At 32.3% G+C, this 21,514-nt stretch overlaps 1 protein-coding gene across 6 annotated transcripts in view; it reads right to left on the bottom strand.

The window, feature by feature from the left end:
• Positions 1–21,514, bottom strand: part of LOC129809717 (dystrophin, isoforms A/C/F/G/H) — a 462,658-nt gene that overhangs the window by 62,463 nt on the left and 378,681 nt on the right. For all 6 annotated transcript variants that reach the window (XM_055859751.1, XM_055859755.1, XM_055859752.1 and 3 more), the window contains 2 exons: positions 19,113–19,236; positions 16,653–16,807 (listed from right to left, as the gene is read on the bottom strand). In XM_055859751.1, coding sequence (XP_055715726.1) covers positions 16,653–16,807; positions 19,113–19,236 — 279 coding nt within the window. The remainder of the gene's footprint in view (positions 1–16,652; positions 16,808–19,112; positions 19,237–21,514) is intronic.

Here is a 21,514-nt window from a genome sequence, read left to right as displayed (position 1 = left end):
TGTGTCCATACCCTCAACAGTTGTAGCATTATTTAAAAAAATGAGAATTCCAAATCACAAATTCTACTCCAAAATCTTATGAACTTCCTAAAATCCTGCATTAAACTTTTGTCTCCCCGAAGCAAATGCTCGTAAATTCAATCTAAAATCTGACTACTTTTAAACTCTGTCTGTGATATTTTGCCTGTGGTTTCACCCAACATTGCTTATATCCTTATTAAATCTGTTGAATTTGCGCTATTTTCCTCGAGAAAAGAGGAGGCAAGAGAATTTGGTGGTGTTAAGAAAACCGTCGAAGAACCCAAGCCATAATGTATAATCTTGTTTGCACTAATAACTTTCAATTTAGCCCTCCCAGAAATGTCGCCATCCAAAAACCCTCAGAATGCGGTTAAGAGCGGGTAATTTTGCGGTTAAAGGAAGTCACCCCTTCGTGGACAAACAAATTTATTTAGCCCCTTGAGAGTCACACAATCACCCCCCGAAAAATCCCCATACTTCAAGCCAAAAATTTTGGCAATTTTGCTGTGATTTTCATAAAAATTTCAAAATGCAATTGTAGTGAATTGGAGCAAATCAAATGGAGTTATCATCATTCAAATGAGTGTCTTGTTCAATTGACTTTCTGAGAACTTTCTTCTCACTTCTTTTCTCTCTCACTAAGTCACATTTAAAATCCAGCCGGCATTTGCGATGTCAGCGCAATTAATCACTCAATAAGAAGCACAGTCTCGAGACCGTCTTAACGCGACGAATTTTAAAATTACACTGAAAAGTCAGGGTTTCACAGACGTTTAAAACACTGTGAGCTGCAAACTTTTGCTTGCGCGGGAATAAACATGGAAGGAGAGAAAGAAAAAAAATATTAGTCTCTTCTGTGGTGGTTTTAAACTTCATATACAAACTTCTCGCGGTGTATTATAATGATGTTTGAACGCCTTTCTTCGCATATGTATTAATGTTTATGGTGCACACACATTTATTTAACAACACCAAAAAGCCGAGGATTTTCTTTAGAGACCTTTGTATTATCGCCTATAACCAAAAAAGCAAAATAACTGCTTGAGTACTCCAAAGAAAAGGAGAATATATGGAGGGGTTATATACGAAAAAAGAAGTTCCGAGTGTCTGGACTCTTGAAACACTTCGCGATATTCTATCAAAGTGTTGATGTTTGAATACTTTTGCATAAACATAGCCCTAAAATGTTAATACATCAGCAAATATAGCACAGTCTAATCATCCAGTCTCTGTTTTTGCTAAATAATTTGCTACCATCGCTGCACCCCGTTTGAATTCACTGACTATGCAACTAAAAAGGCTATTCATGCGTAATTTTCCAGCAAATATTAAACTAGCAATTTCAATTTTGTCGAATGGGTTATTGAGCTGCAGAACTTCAAAACATGGATAAATTTTAGATTTTCTAATTGCACTCTGCATTCATTCACACTCTAAAATCATGAGGAAGGGGACGACAGTAAGTCAAAACACAAGATTAAACACTGAACAGGGATTTGTATCTGAGAAAAAGACATTTGTAACGATTTGTCAGGGGGTAAACAAGTCTACCACTAAAAGTTCACTATGGCTGCCGATCAACCTATAAAGGCGATTAATCGGCGCCGATAAGCCAAACTGTCACTCATATAGTTAATTTTCTAACAATACTTAGTCACTCCCTTCGATTTTCAGTTAACCCTTTAAGGACGATTGGAACACCGGTGTCCCATAAAGAAAATAATTTTTCCTGACTACCTGAAGTAAAATAATTGTTAGAGTACTGTCCCATCAATTTCCCACTAAGTTGTCTCTTGGCTTAAACCCTAAGTCTGTCTAAACCATAAGGCTTACTCATACCATAAGGTATTTTTTTTAATCTTTTTCTTAACATTTTTCATTGTAAATTTGAATATATATATTGTATAAAATTATAGATTCTATGGATGATTGACATATGCAACCTGTAATGGAGTTTCCCACCGTTTTCACTCCTGAGGTTGGTCATCAACGCTAAGACGGCGGTGGACGGTAAAAATTACAATGTACTTTTGCCTCTCTTGTGATGTTCCTTATAAACATTGCTGATGAATAAATATCTATCTATCTATCTATATAGCATTACTGCTGTAATTTTTTAATTAGGTGATTTTTTTTTGGAAAAAAATCAATCAAAATCGTATATTGAACCAATAGACCTTGGGAAATTATTGTGTTGTTTGCAAATTTGAAACCATCGCTAACTGAGCTAAATCGACTAAACCATGGGTTAAACTTTTGGTATGATAACCCCTTTGTACTACCAAGGAGCGTAGTTATATTTAATTCTTTACACTTATTAACATAATTAGTTACAGAATCTTATGAAAAATGGTAAATTAGAAGATAAGAAACCTTTGATAAACTTTTCTAAACTTTTTTGTTGAATGAGTAGACATTTGAGAAACAACATTTATTTTTGAAAAAAATAATCTCTTCCAATTTTTTTATGCAACGATTTACTAAGGTTTTTAATTTTTGTTTAAGTTTGTTGATCTATTTAGAGTTATCTATTTAAGATAAGTTTTGGACGAAAAATGGTATGATTTAAAAGCTTGAGAAAGCTGAGTAAATAAAACTAAAAAAGGTAGTTTTCTTGACTAGTAGTTTTCGAAGATTTTTGTAAATTTTCATTTTAATTTGAAGTAAATTGTGGTTCTTTTATTTAGAGAACACGTTTCAAAGAATGTAAAACAATTTTTTTTTAATCTAGATTTTTGAGAATTGGTAATTTATTTTAAAATGATTAAGAATTGATCTAGAACATTATTTAAAGGAGATTAAAGTATGAAAAAAATTACTTCTTTTATTAACCTAAATAAATTGAAGTATTGTAGTACAATACACCTAATTAATTAAAGAAAAACCCTCGTTAGGCGAAAATTTGCTTTGAAATGTTAGGGGAAACGGAGGCAGCAGTGAAAATGGGGTAGTCCCGAAACACTGATATTTCTGTCTACATTACTCGGACTTAAGTCTACAATTCCTACAGTGGACAATGATCCCTACCCTATAGTATCTAAATATGGAATTCACGTAGGTCTCGTTCTCTGAAGTCTAATATCTGATTTAAAAAAATTGCAATGATTACAGTGTTTACTGCTACCCCAGATTCCCCTATATAGTGATACTAATGATTACTGAATAATTTATGTGCAACTAGAAATTATTTTCTTAAGGGGTTACGTGGGCCAAAAAGACTAAAAAAATCATAACATTTTTTTTTAATTTTTTTCATCATAACATAAAATATTTAATTTAATACAAGCTCTTACGAATATAAAAGTTTAACATTTAAACAATATTTAATCTAAAACTTGTATTCAAACAAACTTTACGATGGACACGATTTCACAAAATTGGTTTATCTGAAATCCAAAAACCAAATAGTTCCTGTTTGCTAATAAGTTAAACTAGTTCTTGAACGAAGGATTTAATGTTTACTTGATCACAACTTGTTCTACAAGACGAAACGTGGTGTAAAATTTTTAATATGGTATTTTTGTGTATAAATTCTCCCAAAAATTCAAATTGATTTTTTTTTTCAAAAACCCTGGGATAGTTTAGTCCATAAGATAAATGAAAATATTTGGTTTTTAGACTTCAGATAAACCAATTAAGAGAAATTTTGTCCACAGAATAGTATTTTTTTCAAAAATGTTTCCGAAAATCAAGTTCCAGAGGTTGAATTTTTAAAATTTCAGAAAATATAGTCTAAATGTTGTGCTTTTATATGCCTAAGAGCTTGAATTTAATCACTCTTTTTTAGATTGAAAAACAGATTAGAGAAATATTTGCTGTTTTTGTGTATTTTTGACCCATGTAACCTCTCAATACCCAATGCACAATAACTTTTTTTTTTGTAAACATGTTTTCGAAAGTGTCTGTGAGAGTGAGCGAGATGACTAGATATAGATCTCACTCCCTCCCACAGGAATCTCCGCAAACATGTTTACAAACAAAAGCTATTGTGCGCTATGCATAATGTCCAATGCACAATAACTTTTGTTTAGTAAATATGTATTTGACATTTCAGTGAGAGTGAGTGACATTTAGATCTAGTCATCTCGCTCATTCTCATGGGAAATTTTGAAAACATGTTTACAAACAAAAGTTATTGTGCGCTGGTCACAACTCTGGTAGCCTTGATTTTATCTTGGTAAAATAACATTGAAGAATTTAACGTGAAATTGATTAAGAACTAAAAGAAAAATGTGATTTTTATTTTAATTTACGATAACATTCTTTTTAATCTGGCAAGACTTGCAAGAACAATTTAAAATAAATAATTTAAATTGCTGAAAATAGATAAAAATTCTTCGAGCATTTGTGTTTTTAAACAGTTATTTGAATATTATTTGCCTATTTTCAATATGGCAACCCTTTTAGTAGAGTAAATTATAGTAAATTACTTGTAATTTATTGACCTACTGATATACTCCGCCTTCGCATATCTATTGATTTTCATCAATTTCCTCCGAGATATTTCAATTTAACAAGAATAATCAAAATGAACTGTTTCACAAAATCATTGGCTTCTGTTTTCTCTCATTCACTTCGTCTTCCGACGATTCTTCTGCATTTACAAAGAGGGATATTCTAATGAAGTGATGAGATCACAGAGAGATGTCTAGAAGATTATAGAAAAAAAATGTATGCCACATGATATTCTTGTTGTCATCTTCACTAATTTATCCTCCGAAAAAATGAATGTTTATTTGAAATTAAGAGACGTCTATCTTTACACGTTTATTCTTTTTGGTGTTTTTTTTTCTGGTTGGCTCCAAAAATTGACGTACAGGAAATTCCTCCAGTGAAAATGCAAAATGAGGGTGTGCGGAGTGAAAAATGTGAGAATTTGTATAAAATTCCATTGGAATTAAGTTAATAAATCATGGAAATAGCACTCCCTCTCTGCCTTTCACATGGAAAAGCAGAAGTCATGTGTGAAAATTTTTGTCGATGTTCGGCCTTTGAAGAAAAAGGGCCAATCCCAAATAATTTTGTTCATGTGCATTACCATTGTTCTATCAGAATTTTACCATATATAACAACATTCAAATTGTATCAATACAAAATTGCTGTTTTCTTTCTTTTTCAATTCAATCTCTTTATTTTTTTTGTATTCCATTCAAACATAACCGGCATGGAGAGCATTTTGTCATTATTCCTCAACATTATTTGCCATTTGTCGTGCATCGCTGTTTAACAGCGGAAAAAATAGTCATGGCTCTTTTTTTATAAATAATATTCTCCCACCACAGACTAATGGTTTATACAAAAAAAATGCGAAAGACGGACAGAGAAAGATAAACAAATCAATATGGAACAGAATTTTAATTTCAAACCAATTCTTTTGGCTCAATTGAAATTTTTTTTTCGTTAGTTCTCCTTTTTTTCCCGCCATTTAGACGCGTGTTTCTTTCCACAAGCGGTTTTCCTCTATTCTTCATCCCAAAAGTCAATCACCACAATAAAATGAAAAATATGTTGGTGTGATAAACAGAAATGTGCGCACCATCGAAGAAATACCACATTAATTAAAAATAACTGAAAAAGAAGAATTAGTATAATATTCTAAAGCCACAGACTGAAAACAGAACATTTCTATGAGTTATTTGAAAGTCTCTGAATATCCCATTTGAGACTTTGTGAATGAATTACACTGAAGTGATAAAATTGCATTATGATTGATTTGCTAAATTTACTTTACACCATCTTGGAGTTCTCTATAACTCTATCTCTCCAATTCTCACTTAAGAAAATTAATTCTTTTATTTTACATTCTTTTTATTCACAATGCGCTTCATCTATTTATGAAGAATTATCTCTCATTTTGGCCATTACTTCGCCACTTGGGTTGAGAGATTTCTTCTTTTTTTAATAGAGTAAAAAACAAAAACTCATTTGGCAAAAAGTTTCCTCATACAAAATCGTTTTATAATACCTCTGCGGAAATATTGCCTAAGATAGGAAATTGAGGTGAAATTGATAAAAATTTTACTGCACATTGTACTCGTATATATTGCACAATTGAAGATAAATTTTAACTATAAATATATAGAGAAGGTTGTATAATTTCTGAAGCTAAATATTCAGGATTTACCATAATAGTTGATTAACAAGAATTGATTGTTGCAAGAAACTAAAATCAAGAAAAGTATACTGAAATTTCCTTGAATAACAAAACAAAATTTTCCGACAGCAGCAGATTAGGCATAATTTTCATAAAAATGGTCAGTAGGGGAGATTGGGGCAAAAAGTCACAAATTGAAAATTTGAAAATTTAATATCTTCCAAGATAAAAGAGATAGCGACTTAAAATTTTTATCCATAGATGGCCTCCATAGACCTTCTTCAAAGTCGTAAGTTTCTTAGAATTCGAACAAGGATTTCAGAAAATAAAAAAAATATTGAAATTTTTAGCCCTATTTTTAAAATGTTTTCCCTACAGCAGATATCAATTTTGACCTACTTATTTTTCAAAATTGATGCACTGGTAAATATTACCTAAATGATTTGGATTCTTTGAATACGAAACCATTATCTATTTTAGAATTTGACAAAGATTCTTTTCTCCAGAAATCCTTTTATTAAAAATGACTACTTGGGGTAAAAAGTAACAAAAGGTATGGAGCAAAAAGTAACAAAGACCGAAACAATTTCTGACGTCTCACGGCGAGAAGAAACATCATTTCCGCATCTCGCCGCTTTTTGTTTTTATTGGTCAAACGATTTGCAGTCTCTTGTGTGTTCTCTCTAAAATAGCTTGAAAAGCACTTTTCTCGTTCAGATAGAGAAAACTGTGTTTTACAAAGGTGTAGATGAATAAATTTCCTATAAAAATATATCACCTAGCTATTTTTTTAAATTTACGAAAGCTCGTAATAAAGCAAATCAAAATGTGATAATATCCCATACTTGGTACTATTTGCCCCAGCATTTTTGAGAATGTTCACAAAATTTCCTTTTAGAAAACAGCTCGATAAATGTATTTCCTTACACAATAGAGGAAAATGACTTTCACAAAGTTGTAGAGCAGTAAATTTCCTATAAAACTGCACTAATTAGAAATTTCTGGGGCACTAAGGTAGCTTGTAAAAAAATAAAATATCCGTTTTGTGACTTTTTGCTCCAGTCTTCCCTAAACATTAAATTTAGGAAACAGACAATAGAAATGGAAATTACAATTTTTAGCTGAGATTTTTTATGTGTAAAAATACAATTAGGGGGAGGTAGGGCTACTTTGAGCTGCGAGGCTACATTGATATATGATTTTTTTGCCTATTCCTTAATGAAGCTGGTCTCTACAATTATTTTTTTTTAATCCACAATTGTTATCTAAATCACATCATGCTAAAACCCTGTTTCCTTTAGAAATATGTGAAGAAATCGTATAACCATGTAGCTCCACAGCTCAACGTAGCCCCAACTCACCCTAATACTCTACATTTTTTCACTATTTTATCTTGAGAAAGCTGAATTGTTTCATTCAAATGGAGAATACTATAACGAATTATTAAGAAATAACAAATTGTCAAAACTTTACTGACATTGTCAAGCTTTTACTCCGCGTGAGGGTGTTATTTTCTCCCGCGAGGGGCGCTAGCAACTGTTCTTAATTTTAAATTCTTAAATTCTTAAGGGGGAGGGGAGTGTCAATTAGGAGGACAAGAGGAGCATTCAGACTAAGGAATAGGAAATGGTACTGGTACTAGTAGTTGAGCACTGTGTATAAAAAAAAGAAGAAAATTCTCTCCTAACCAAATTCAAAAAAACTGATGCACAAGAAAGTAGAGGAATTAGTGACAAAGATCCTAAAGAAAAGACCAACCAAAATCCACTAAGGAAGGCACGATAAGTGTCGAAAGCTCTGGTGAAATTGTGTGTTTGATTCATAGGATTTGATTAACAGATTTCGACGCTCACCGGACGGACAGATTGTCCTGAAAAACCTAGCTCAGTTCCACCACCGTCGGCTGTACCTTTATATCAGAGTCTGATTGTCCAATGTCAGTCAGAGAGTCTTAAAGTCTACAAGTTGGGCATTAGGCATAATTCACAATAATTTTTGTTTTGTAGACATGTTTTTAGAATTTTAATTAAATTGAATGAAACCTATAGATCTAGTCATCTGGCTCACTCTCAAAGGAAATTTTGAAAACATGTTTACAAACAAAAGTTATTGTGCGCTGGACATTATGCTTAGCACACAATAACATTTATTTATAACAAGATTTGTAAACATATCGTCGAAACTGTCTATGAGAGTGAGTGGGATGACTAGAGGTATACATCTTCCAGTATCACTGAAATGTCAAACATGTGTTTACAAAATAGTTCATTGTGCGTCGTTCATTATTTTGTGTACTTCGTGTAAATATTAAACCTACAAAATTTTCATTTACGAAATCTTATTTAATTGAAAGCAAATTTGTCTTGTGCATTGCAATTTATCACCATTAAAATTTGATAACATACTCTGTCACTTGTCAAGTGTCATTTCATTATCTGTCAAAATCTAAATTAAGCAAATCCTTATTTATATACGAGCACTTAAACTTTTAACTTTTCAAATGTAAATGTTATGGATATTGACAAATTGACAAATTCATATCATATTCCCAGAGATGAGTTTGTTCAAACAAAGCATTTCAACTACAAGAACCCAAGGAAGATTCATTCAAAATCACTACTCCTAATGGATATTTTAATGGTATTTATATAGATATTTCTGACAAATATCTCCATGGTGTACATTTGGATATTCCAATGCATTCATGCAATCTGCTTATCTATATTATTTACTTGAACATTTATAGCCTTCACAATGTTACTTTGAATAAAACACGAAAAATTTGTTCTATAATCCATTTTCTAGCGGGGAAAAACATGAAGAAGATAGTAAAGTCAGGAAGATAAGAAGATGAAGAGAAACATAAGACGATCATAGTCTTTCACTAACATTGCATACAAAAATCCCCTCCGTGATACTTTTATTCACTCTCTTTTCTAAGTACATTAAAATGCATTAAAAGTGACGCAGGAAGAAGTAGGGGAATTAAAAAAAAACTGTTTACAAATTGCTGTCGAGACAGACACAATCACGAATTCCAATCACTTTAATATACATTTTCTTCTTCATTTCTTCACACATTCATGGTCTTATGATTGTTACAAATTCTCAATCTCATTTTCCGCCACAAACAAAGTTCAGAGGAGGGGGTGCCATTAATTCTTGAGATATTGTTCAGCTTAAGAAATGCCTCTTGAAGACACAATGTTGTCATACATCATTGCAAAATGAATTCCACACACCCAATTGCATTGGCAAAGTTGCAAGGTAAAAAATATGATGATCAAATGATGACTTTCACCTTTAGGCGCCATACAAATTTCAATATTTCCAATCTCCTTCGATATTTATCGAACATCTTTTTTTTGCCAATCAATCGCTCTTCTAAAAGAGACACATTACAAATGATTAATTGCCATCTCAAGGAGTATGTAATTATCCTCAATTCATGTCACTCTCTTCATTTCTCTATTCTTCATCACTTCAGTCTGGCACTACAAATCTTCACCTCTCTTCACAACAATTAATACGCATGATAGAGAGTCTTTTAAATTTGAATTGTATGAATTCATAGAGATGAATTTTCTCCAGATTTAAGAAGCATTTAAATAAAAATGAGATTTTATTTAATATTAGTTAAATTCTATTATTAGAAATTTTACTTACTCAAAATTTTGCAATTTAATAACTGACAGAATTTCAATGACATGTGTCAAAGCTGTCAAAGTGACATCTGTCAAGAATATTTAAAAGAACAAACATAGCGCGCGCTCATATCAAGTTTCAAGAGCACAATTCTAGCTAAAAAGGTGTTCATTTCTCGAAATACCAGAGTCTTGAAAATTATTTAATTATACAAATTCTAACTTTAAATTCTAATATCTTTCAACTTTTAATATTTGAATTTATAACTTTATTATTTTTTTTCTATCATGAATCGGTAACATTTTTTAATCAAAGAAGGTCCAAATACGGACCGAAAGCTCTGGGCACGATTAAAAAGGTGTATGTAGTCATGAAGTGAGGAAGAATCTCACTGGTGATCACCGGAATCTTTCAACCATTTTTTAATTTTGTTAAGCTTTAATCTTTAATTTTAAGCCTGTCTGGTAAAGGAGTACCCCCCAGAAAACGCAACCAGTCTCTGACTACCTATTGTCTTTTAAACTTCACCGTGGTGTCATATATACGATTAAGAGTAAGAAAAAACGATAAGAGAGGTATATAGTATGCAAAATTTCAAATGGAAAAATACGTTTGGAGGAAAGAGTGCCGATCTGGGGCTAAAAAGTGGCTATAACTTGAGGGAAATCAGCAGATCGGCATGAAATCGACAGATCAGCATAATTTTTGGAAGAAATCGACAGATTTGAGTGAACCGTGAGCGGTACAGTTATGTACTCCTATGAATAAGTGGCTCTCAGAATGAACCATGTGCGACGATCAGCAAAAGTGTCGATCTGGAGCTAAAAATCGGTCTATCGGCACATTTTGGTCAGAAATCGTCAGATCGGCAGATTGACAAAAGATCAGCAGATCGGCATTCGAGTGAACTGTGAGCGGCACAGTTTACCAACGTTTCCTTTTACTAACGTTTGTTTGTACTTTTTTGTTTGTCTGACAAAACTTTACGAACTAGTGACAAAAATTTACTAAAATTTTTTGTGTGTTTTAAGAATATTTTACGAACAAATGTTCGTAAAAAATATAACAAAATGTTCGTCAAATGCACATGTTACAAACAGTGTTTGTGTGGAAATACCAACTTTTACGAGCTATTTAGCAGGGTTATACAATTTACGAGCATTTCGTAAGTCTCCAGTAAGAATTCACAAACATTTACGAAAATTTTTATGAAATATTTTTTTGTTCATGCAAATTTTTAATGTAACAGACATTTACTTAAAATTATTTTATCAACATACAACTGTCACAGGCTTTTAACAATATAATTTGATAGTTGTGAAATTGGCAGTTGTTGATTGAGAGTGACAGCTGTCAAATATTTGTCACCTCTAAATTTTCTATAGTACACCTTTTGATTTCCTTTGTTTGGCTTTGGAAGTTAGTCACGATCGCTGAGACGACGGCTGACGCATATATTAAAAATATTCCTTTTTACAATTTAACTGCGCCATCTGTAAAGTTTTTTTTGGAAACTTGCATGTCAGTGTGTTGTCAGCTGAGCAAATTCACATAAAAAATTGTTTAACAGTGAAGATATTTTTGAAGGTATTTGTGTTTAAAGGTAAAATTGATTGGAAATTGACAGCTGTCAAAATTCTAAACTTTGACAGTTATTTAATTCACAACAGTTTCTAAAATTTATTGCTGACAGTTCTCAGAATAAATTTTCGAAAAGGGAGTGGAGCAATTAAAAAAAAATTGATCATTATTTTCTTCTGTCATAATTTAAACATTATAACATTATTCTTTGCATCAAATTTATCTACAGAAAAATGTGGCAAACATTAGTCATCAACTCTGATGAATGAGTTAGTATCGATAGAATGACTGAAGATAAATCGGTTAAGAGTGTCTGGGTCGTGATTCCGGATTAAAGAACTCACGATGTCTTTTGACAATGATGGAGAAAATAGGGGAGCAACAATGCATCAGACACACGGGAGGTCAATGAGACAAATTTTCGTGACAAACGATATGCTAATAGAGTTTCAGTGAACAAGAACATCTTGCATTGTTGTTTCTCCTTTTCAAAGAGGAAAATGCTAAATTGAATGTAATTTCTCTGTCTCGTTGTTCAAAACTATTTCCTCCTTCTCACTTCCAATACCACACTTGGGGAATCGTGCAATGGAATCTTATCTCAGACCTCAATTTAACAGTTGGGTTTGTTTTTCTTTTCCTTGTCTTTTTGTTTCTCTTCACCAAACGATGCCTGATAATGCATGATGAAATGGAAAACATCCTAAGGACGTGACTTTTGTATTTTAACCATCAATGAGCTTGAGGGCTTTCTTCAACACTTGTCTGATGATTAGTGAGAGATTAGAGTTCAAGGACGGCTCTTGTGGAATTGAAAGTATATAAATGTAAGAAGGTGGAGAAATCACTCCTTTAAAAAGATGAAAGAAGTGCATAAAAAAACATTGAGCGTTTTCTTATGAACATGATCTTCATATTATCAATAATACTTATGCTTTCTTCTTTAGAAATTATGGAGGACAACACAGGAAGTAAAACCCTCATGAACATATCATATTGCTGAGGAAAATCTTTCGCGACACAAAGTCTCAAGCAACATTTTAGTCCAACCACCAGCACTTCTCGCGAGAAGTCCAGAATCACACAAATATATAGCACAAGATATGCAAGAAAAGTGATATCATATTTCACGTTTGAGACACTGAGTGAGTAATAATAATAGAATTCAGTGGAATTTTGCTCTGCATAATAATAAATTATAATTGCAAGGAAAGTCTATAACATAAAATAATTGTGTTGGATTTAATTTCAAACCATTATGTGGAGTCAGTTTTGAATGTGCAAGAGAGAAATTTTATCGCAAAAGACATTTTCTTCAAAAGTGTGTTTTATTGTTGAGCACGAAATGGGCTTGCGACTTGCGAACGATGAAGCTCAACAATGTTAGAGATTTTTGGATTATATTTTAGTTGTCATAACACTAGCAATTTATTATTGAATACTTCAGGATCGGCAACAGTTTAATTCTGTAGGCGAAATTGAACTGCAATTTTGAATTTATGAGTTTAAATTTCCTTTGATAGATGTCATTTTGTTAAAGATTTGACAGTTAACAATTCTGTGTATGATAGATGTCAAAAGAGTTGTCATACAGTTAGCATGAAATATAATATATTCAGCAGGGTGGCACAATTTTTATACAGTTCAGATGAATTATATTTCTAGCTTCAAAATAATAGAAAATGTAAGTGAGAGTGGGGCAGATTCTTGTATACATGGTTTCCGAAAATATATATTTTTAGAGTAATGAATTAAAAGAGAAGCTATCAGGACACAGTTAGCTTTTAGAAATAGCTTACTCTTTATTAACTAAAAAGTAGTCCAAAAACTTGACTGTGTGAAAGAACTTTATCCCTTCGCTAATTATTTTGGAACTTTTGCTAAGTAAATAAATATATAAATCACTTAAAACATTATAAAAAATAATATAATTTAATTATTTGCTTAGATTCAGTTCATTATCGTTTCATAACCGATTGCAACTGGTCCAAACTTGATCGGAATTCGAAAGCCTTCCCAACAAATTTCAGTTTGTCCTAATAAAATCTTTGAAATTAAAAACTTCAAGACGTTCTATTACACATAAAAAAATTTAAAATTACTTTTTTCTCACAAACACAGATCAGAATTTTACAATTTTGTTTAATTTTCAAGGTCCTTAATTTGTGAGACAATTGCATTATGATGCATACGTCTTTACAAAACACACTTAATACGAAACCTGTCAAATCCTTGCTCCTCTGCCGATTTTACTCTGATTTTTTTTTGAATTGTAATGGTATATTCTAGTACATTCAGAGAAAATCTGTAATTTTCGGCAGAATTTCTGCATAGAAAATCTGCAGATTTTCGGCAGAAATTCTGCCGAAAATCTACAGATTCTCGGCAGAATTTCAGCATAGTAAGTCTGTATAGTCTCCATTGTCTCAACAAAAATATTGTTGATTTATCAAGAAACTGTAGAAGTTACAAAGTAAATGGTATGCTCTGCTTAACAAGCATTACCGATTAAACATTTTAGATAAATAAAAAATGCAAGCAAAAATACTAATTTCTTAAAAATCGCCTATGGAATGATACAAAAACACGAAATTTAGGTCGACATTCTGCTTAAAGTTTTCACTTGACTATTCTCTACTTATAACACGGCTTCGCAGAATTCTTTATTTTATATAAACACTGTGATATCACCAAGAATAACTCTATTGAATTTTGCAAACTTCAGTGAAAAATATTCCGTCTTTTCAGACACATCTGCCTGGAAAGTCTGGAATGTAGAAAAAAATCTACAGAAAATCGGCAAAATATCTACAGAAATTCGTCAGAATATGCACCAGGATTCGTCAGAAAATCTGGAAAAATTTCTGACGAATTTTGTCCCAAGCCCAAATAAAAAATTCTGCAAAAATCTTAAAGAAATCTGACGAAATTATTTGACGGGAACCTACCGAGCTACTGTTTAAATTAATCGGTTCAAAAACTTTGTAATTAAAAAGAGGTGGCAAAGCGTCTCGGCTTTAACGAAATGTCTTCCTGGACAACATCAAAAACATATCCAAAAATGAAAAAAAAATCGTACGATGCGTTTTCGAGCATTCGCAAAAAATATGGTTTTGGAGGGTTATAATACCGCTATCAAAATTTATGAATTGCTTGTGTCAAGCACAATTCTGTTTGATATAGGTATTTCACATATTTTGCCGATTTTGCAAACCGAAAATTATTTCGACTGAATTATATTCTTAAACCGAAAACATGGTTCGCACAGACTGAACCTTCAAATGATCTGAATTTTCTCTTTGTTTGCAAAGAACTTTTTTGCCATTTCTCATCTCATCACATGAGGCTAGGAATGACGAACTAGCTCTTTGTAAATAAAGAAAAATTTGCATTGTTTGAAGGTTCACTGTGTGCGAACCATGCCTACATTCCCCTAATATTCTACAATTCCTTAAAATTGTGTCATTGACTTAGGAACTTATAATTTTTTTACTAGGTACTAAGTGTGTTTTAATTGTGATAATAGAAAATTTTCTATATTTCACTAATTTGACTTTCAGAAATGACAGCTGTCAAGACTATATAAAACTCAAAGAACTACGCTTTCTGATAGACATATTTTCCAAAAATTCTATTTTTAAATATTTGAAATTTAAAATTTCTCGACATTTTGCAAAGTAAGACATAAGACTTGTCAGTTTTTTTTTAGGTTTTCATGATCGTTCGTAAGTTTAGAAGCAATGCTTGTCACATTTATTACAATTAGACAGCTCTCCAATAATATATTACAAAACTTGAAATAATAAAGCACTTTTTACGCTAAGATTTAAAATAAAAATAATTTATCTGTCTGTTTTATAAATGCCATATTTCTGAGATAGCTGTCAAAGCGCTATATTTTTATGACGTTCCTATTTAAATTTTCCATTCAAAATAGACTTTTTGTAGGGGAATGTTGGCATGGTTCGCACAGAGTGAACCTTCATACGAAGCAAATTTTCTCTTTATTTGGAAAAGAGCTAGTTCGTCATTTCTTAGCCATAAAATAGATCATTATTAAGCTTATAAAACGATATGAGAAATGGTAAGACAGCTCTTTGCAAACCAAGAGAAAATTCACATCGTGTGGAGGTTCACTCTGTGCGGACCATGCCTACATTCCCTTAACACTTTCTTCCGGATGCAACGAAGTTATTTATCCACCCCCGGACTCGTTAATCGTCGTTTTTCTTGCTTCGAACAATATTCACCCACAACACAATACTTTGTATTACTTATTTACTTCACACCTTGTCCCGGTTGTTTCTAACATTTTGTATATCCTTTTCTCAAGCCACCACAAATGCGCCACTTTACTGGTTTTACACCTCAAATATTTAATTTCAAATGGAATAATTGGTAAAACCCACATAAAACATTGCATCTTCGCGTCTTCTATCAACACCATTCCCCCTTTTTCCCTTTTCCTGGTGGATCTTCCATGCACTATTTACATTGGATGTTCTTGGCCTCTGTTTTTCTCCACCCAGCATGGAGCTGAGGAGGGACTAAAGAGAGCCCATAAAAAAAAGACAAGAAAAACATCGAGGGATATAGACTCAAAAAATACAAACATGAGAATTATCTTAGAAAGAAAAATTCTCTTGGGCCAAAGAAAAGAAGACTCACAGGAGAGATACAAACATGAGAAAACAATCTCCAGTATCAATTTGTGTATATTATACCAGAATAGAGGAAGAGCAAAAAAAAAAAAAGAAAATCTGGAAGGAAAATCTCATTGAAGTGAAAATTTAAATCGGAAAATCTGACTAAATCCCACCCAATTGATCCTAAAATGGGAAAGAACATGGTGTGTGTCTCGACTCAGTAAGCTTCTCATGAGATGCATCGATTCCAGCAGAAAAGCTTATCACTTGAGCATATTTTCCTCTCTTTTTCTTTTTTTTTTATTCTTTCCAACCCTTGTTTAACACTCCCAAAAAAACTCCCTCACCCTTCTTTTTCTCATGGTCTGCAGACTTTTTGTTCCAACAAAAAAAAGTCATGCATTTGCACATCGTATCACAAGACCATGAAGGGAGGATTATGAGGACTTTTATCTCTGCCTCAAATTCTATTCCACACCAGCTTCTCCAAGTCAAAATGAATAATAGAACGATTCTTGCTGACAAATTGAGAGAATGGAGAGAACAAGATGAGGGAATAAAAGCGTGTGAAAAGTTTTCTGCTGCTGATTTTGACACACATGTTACCCGAAAAGAGAAAATTTTTGTTCGGATGGTAACAGCAAAAGAAAATATTTTCCACTTACCGTCATGTATTCATCCAGACGATGCTTCCAATGGTCAGATCGATCAATTAAATTGTTCCATTGCTCAGACAATTTGGCCACCTCCCGGCGAATGCTTCGTGTTAGTTCTCTGCTCTGCTCCTCGGCGGACAAGTACCTCGAGTCCCCATCCAGAGCTGCAATTATACCCACAGAGTGTCACAAATTAGTCCAAATATATTACACTGTTTGTTTAATGTTTTGTATGTTTTAGATAAAAAATATGTAGACAATTTTACCCTCTAGAGAATTTTGGGCTCATTTAAATTTACATGAAATTTTGCTGGAGTAAAAACCGTTAATTTAAAGAATATAATTTGACAGCTGTCAAAATGAATTTGACTTACAGCTGACAGATGTTAGTAATGTAATATAATCATCCTTTGACATCTATAAGTGGTATTTTCTACTTTTCAAATTTCTTCCTGAGAATGCATTCGAAAAACAAAATTTGAAGTACAATTACACAAATGTAAAATATTTTTGTAGGTCCGTCTTAAAATGGACATAGAACTGGTTTTAACGGTTTTTTTAATGCAAGTCCTCACAGAAAAAATATTTCGTAAAATTGTTCGTAAATGTTTGTAAATTCCTACTAGAGACTTACGAAATGATCGTTAATCGTACAATCTACAAAAAAGTTCGTAAAAGTTTGTACTTTTTCACAAACATTGTTAACAATCACAGTGAATGGACTGGGCCTTTCTACATGGTCATTGCTTTTTTACGCTTTCATTGCTTTTTTACGCGTGGAAAAAATATTTACAAAATCAAAGCACCAATACAATTTTTGCTCTTATTTAATGTGTTTTACGTTCCATGAGACAATATTCTTTAAAATGAAAATGATACTTTAGTGAAATTGGCCAAATACAAATACCTTGAACAAAAAGCAATTGCCCGATCAATTGTTCTTTTCTTGACAGTTCTATATCACATAGTCCGTTTACATTCTCTATTTAAATTCAGTGTTCGAACAAAGTTCGAACCAGGAAACCAGTGCCAGGAAAATTCAAAACAAAGGAATTTTCACTCAATAAACTCTTTTGATAACTTTTAAAATATATTTGTAATGAGTCTAGGAATTAGTGAATTAAAGTTTAGTATAAAATACATACATGTGAATAATGTGAACTACATTATTTCGAACAATTGAAAATATTTCCCGCTTTCGACATTTTACTTACACTAGATGGCGCTGTTCTCAGTGAGTGATCTAATCGAAAGCAATGAAGGTGTCATATTGACTTTTCCATTGCTTTTTTGAAAATTGATGAAAAGAGCAAAAAGCTAGTCTGTTTCCTGTGAATATGATCCCTTCGCGAGCACTTTATTATTTTTTACCAACAAACGTTGGTGTACTTTTTTGTTTGTCTGATAAAACTTTGCGTACTAGTGACAAAAATTTACGAACATTTTTGTGTGTTTACGAACATTTTACGAACAAATGTTTGTATAAAAAAAATAACAAGAAAATGTTCGTCAAGTGAACATGTTAAAAACAATGTTTGTGAGAAAATACAAGCCTTTTAACGGGGTTATACGATTTACGAGCATTTCGTAAGCCTCCAGTAAGAATTCACAAACACTTACGAACATTTTTATGAAATATTTTTTTTTTATGTATATGCAAATTTTCAATGAAATGCACATTTATACAAAATTATTTCATCAAAATACAACTTTCACAGGCTTTTGATAATACTAATTTGACAGTTGTTGATTGAGAGTGACAGCTGTCAAAAATTTGTCATCTGTAAATTTTATAAAGTGCACCTTAAAAATTCAGCATCATTAATTCATGTAGTATTATCTATTTAGGTATATTTAGTAACACTTTTTTAACAGGTTACGTATGCTGACCCAAAATTTGTGATTTAGTAATGTATCTCACTACCTCAACTCAGGTTCTCTATAGGACTTAATTTATTTAAGAACCAAGTTATCGGTTTCCCCACAAATATAATTTATTTCTGACTATTTCAAGAAAAAATAACTTTAGATAAGCAGAAAAATATTTTCTCTATGGGTCTATGACATACCTACTGATCCTGAAAGAATTAAAGTTTGAAAGGCGATTCAAAAAGTCAAATCTGCGAAATATATTGAAATTGAAAGGTTTATATCGAAGACTCAAACCGGAGGTGTCTTAACATTTGAAACTTTGAATATATATTTTGAATTTTTAAGTTAAATTTCTTGTTTTGTTGATTTTTCATCAAAAACCTCTCAAAAATCTTTTTGGCCGGATGAAATTTTGGTTATTGAATTGAAAAAAAAATGGTGCTAGGCCTAAATAATTGCGGAATTAAAAAATATAATTATACTTTATTTCCTCATGAAATATTTCTCGTAACATTTCTCAATGTTCCAATTTCCGTGTAAACTAGTTGGTCTCGTATTTTAATAACAACAAGTCTTTAGTGATATGAGGATACTCACCTTCAGTGTCACTTGTATCAGATACTGGAGGTTCACTGGCCACATACTGTCTACCACTCAGTAAATTGCTCTCTACGATTGGTCTCTTATCCTCCAATTGACGGCGGAACGCTTTGTGGTCATCCTGTTTGGAGTGACATGAAAATCAATTTTAGATTTCCAACAGGGCACACACTCTCAATGCACTTTGCCATTCTTACTATCTTTCTCAACATGCACCAATATTGATTGAAAACAGGTCTCTCATGTTCATCCATGCTAAAAAATTCTTTTGGCAAATATTCAATTGTGATCTAATAATTTTTCAACTTATAATATGTGTGAAAAATATGCTTGTAGAATTTCAATTTTCAACTTTTATTGCTGTTGAAGAATTTCTCTGTGAAGAATCCCACAAGAATTATATTAAAAATTATTTCTATTACATTGAGCATTTATGTAGAAATAGAGAATATTTCCTAAAATTGTTTTATATATAATGCTTTTACCTATTTGATATACAAATGCTCTTATAATTCCGGAATAGAAGAGAATGCAGTCATTCGGAAGAAACAATATTCTTTCAAAAAAATAAAAAAAAAACCGAAATGAGCAATTCTTTGACCTGGAAAAGTTTTGCTTCTAGGGATTTTCTCAGTCATTAAATTTGCGCTATAATTAAAAAGTGTAAGAGATCATTAAATTCTAAATTATGTCAATTTAAAGGATGACCCTAAGCAGAGAAGAAACTGCATCTACAGATGATTTTACATAAAAAATTACTTTAATCAATTTAATTCTTTTTCTGCTGTTTCCATAAAATTATATCTGCTCTAGGTTCTAGGATAAAAGGGGTAGACAAGAGAAAAATATTTCGTGGAATGCTCGAACTTATGTTCAATGCTTTACACTGGAAATTGATTTTCCATCTGTCGGAAAATATTGCGATAAATAAAGTTATCAGTTTAACTCATTGTATTAAGATTTTAACTTAATATTTCAAAATTCTCATAATAATATGGAATGAGTCATACAACCTATAGGTTGTATAAAAATTTATCAAAACAGTATACAGGAAATAATTTTATACACTTGAGTTTGGGAAAAATTAATGTGCTGCACATTACCGGTATACAATTAGTTTCATAATTTGTTAAAACCACTTTCGTCTTACTCAGAATCCAAATGCATTTTTATGTTAATTCAAAATTGAAGATATTGTAACTGAAAGAATGCTTTAAGGTTATTAACATATTTAATTTTAACAAATTTAAACCCTAATGCCATTTAGCTTAACAAACTTGAATGTCACTAATAATGATCCAGCCATATTACACTCAAGACACGGTGCTAATACATCCAACGAATTTTTTTTTATGAAAATAGCCGGTGCCGGCCAAAATCCTGAATGGATGGAAATCCAAAATTGGGCAAAATTCGGAATGGGTCGAAATCCAGAATACCAAAGTCCCGAATGGCCAAAATACCGAATTCTTAAAAGTATCATAGGTACTCTTACGATAGCATCTGGGCTTACTAGAGATAAAAGGATTTTTTTTTGAGTTTTATTTCACTTTATTTCTACTGTATAACTTTGTTCCTTTTGGTATTTTGACCATTCGGATTTTGACATTCGGGTTTTTGGCGTTCGGCATTTTGGTATTAAGGGCCCATTCGAGATTTATCTATTTTGGTATTTTTGAGTTTGGCTTTTCGAAATTTTGGCTTTCGGGATTTTTGTCCATTCGAGATTTTGGCCCATTCGGTAACTTGGCCCAATTCGGAATTTTGGCTTTTCGGGATTTTGGCTCTATAGGATTTAGTCTATTCGGGATTTTGGCCCATTCAGGATTTTGGCTTTTTGCAATTTTGACCCATTCGGGATTTTGCCCCATTCGGGATCATGGTCCAATTCGGAATTTTGGCTTTTCGGGATTTTGGCTCTTTAGGATTCGGTCTATTCGGGATTTTGGCTCATTCAGAATTTTGGCTTTTGCAATTTTGACCCATTTGGGATTTTGGCCCATTCGGGATTTTGGCTATATGGGATTTGGCCTATTCTAGATCTTGGCCCATTCGGGGTTTTGGCCTATTTTGGATCTTGTCAAATTCGGAATTTTGGAGATGGCCTATTTGGGATCTTGGGCAATTCAGGATTTTGGTCCATTCGGGATTTTGGCCTATTCTGGATCTTAGCATATTCGGGATTTTGGCGATTCGAGATTTTGGCCCAACCAAAATTTTGGTATTCTGAATTTCAACCCTTTGGGGATTTTGGCTATTTGGTATTTCGACCCATTCGGGATATATGCTCCCAGGATTTTGACCGGAACTCGAAAATAGCATAAGATTCGGTGAGTGGTGTGTAGTGTAGATCCCATCAACCTAGAAGTTTCTGTTATACAATCCTTAGCACTATTATT

The sequence above is a fragment of the Phlebotomus papatasi genome, chromosome 1 (assembly GCF_024763615.1).
Source record: "Phlebotomus papatasi isolate M1 chromosome 1, Ppap_2.1, whole genome shotgun sequence".
Classification (NCBI taxonomy): Eukaryota; Metazoa; Arthropoda; class Insecta; order Diptera; family Psychodidae; genus Phlebotomus; species Phlebotomus papatasi.
The sequence above is the reverse complement of the archived record's forward strand: the minus strand, read 5'-3'. Positions and strand labels throughout refer to the sequence as shown.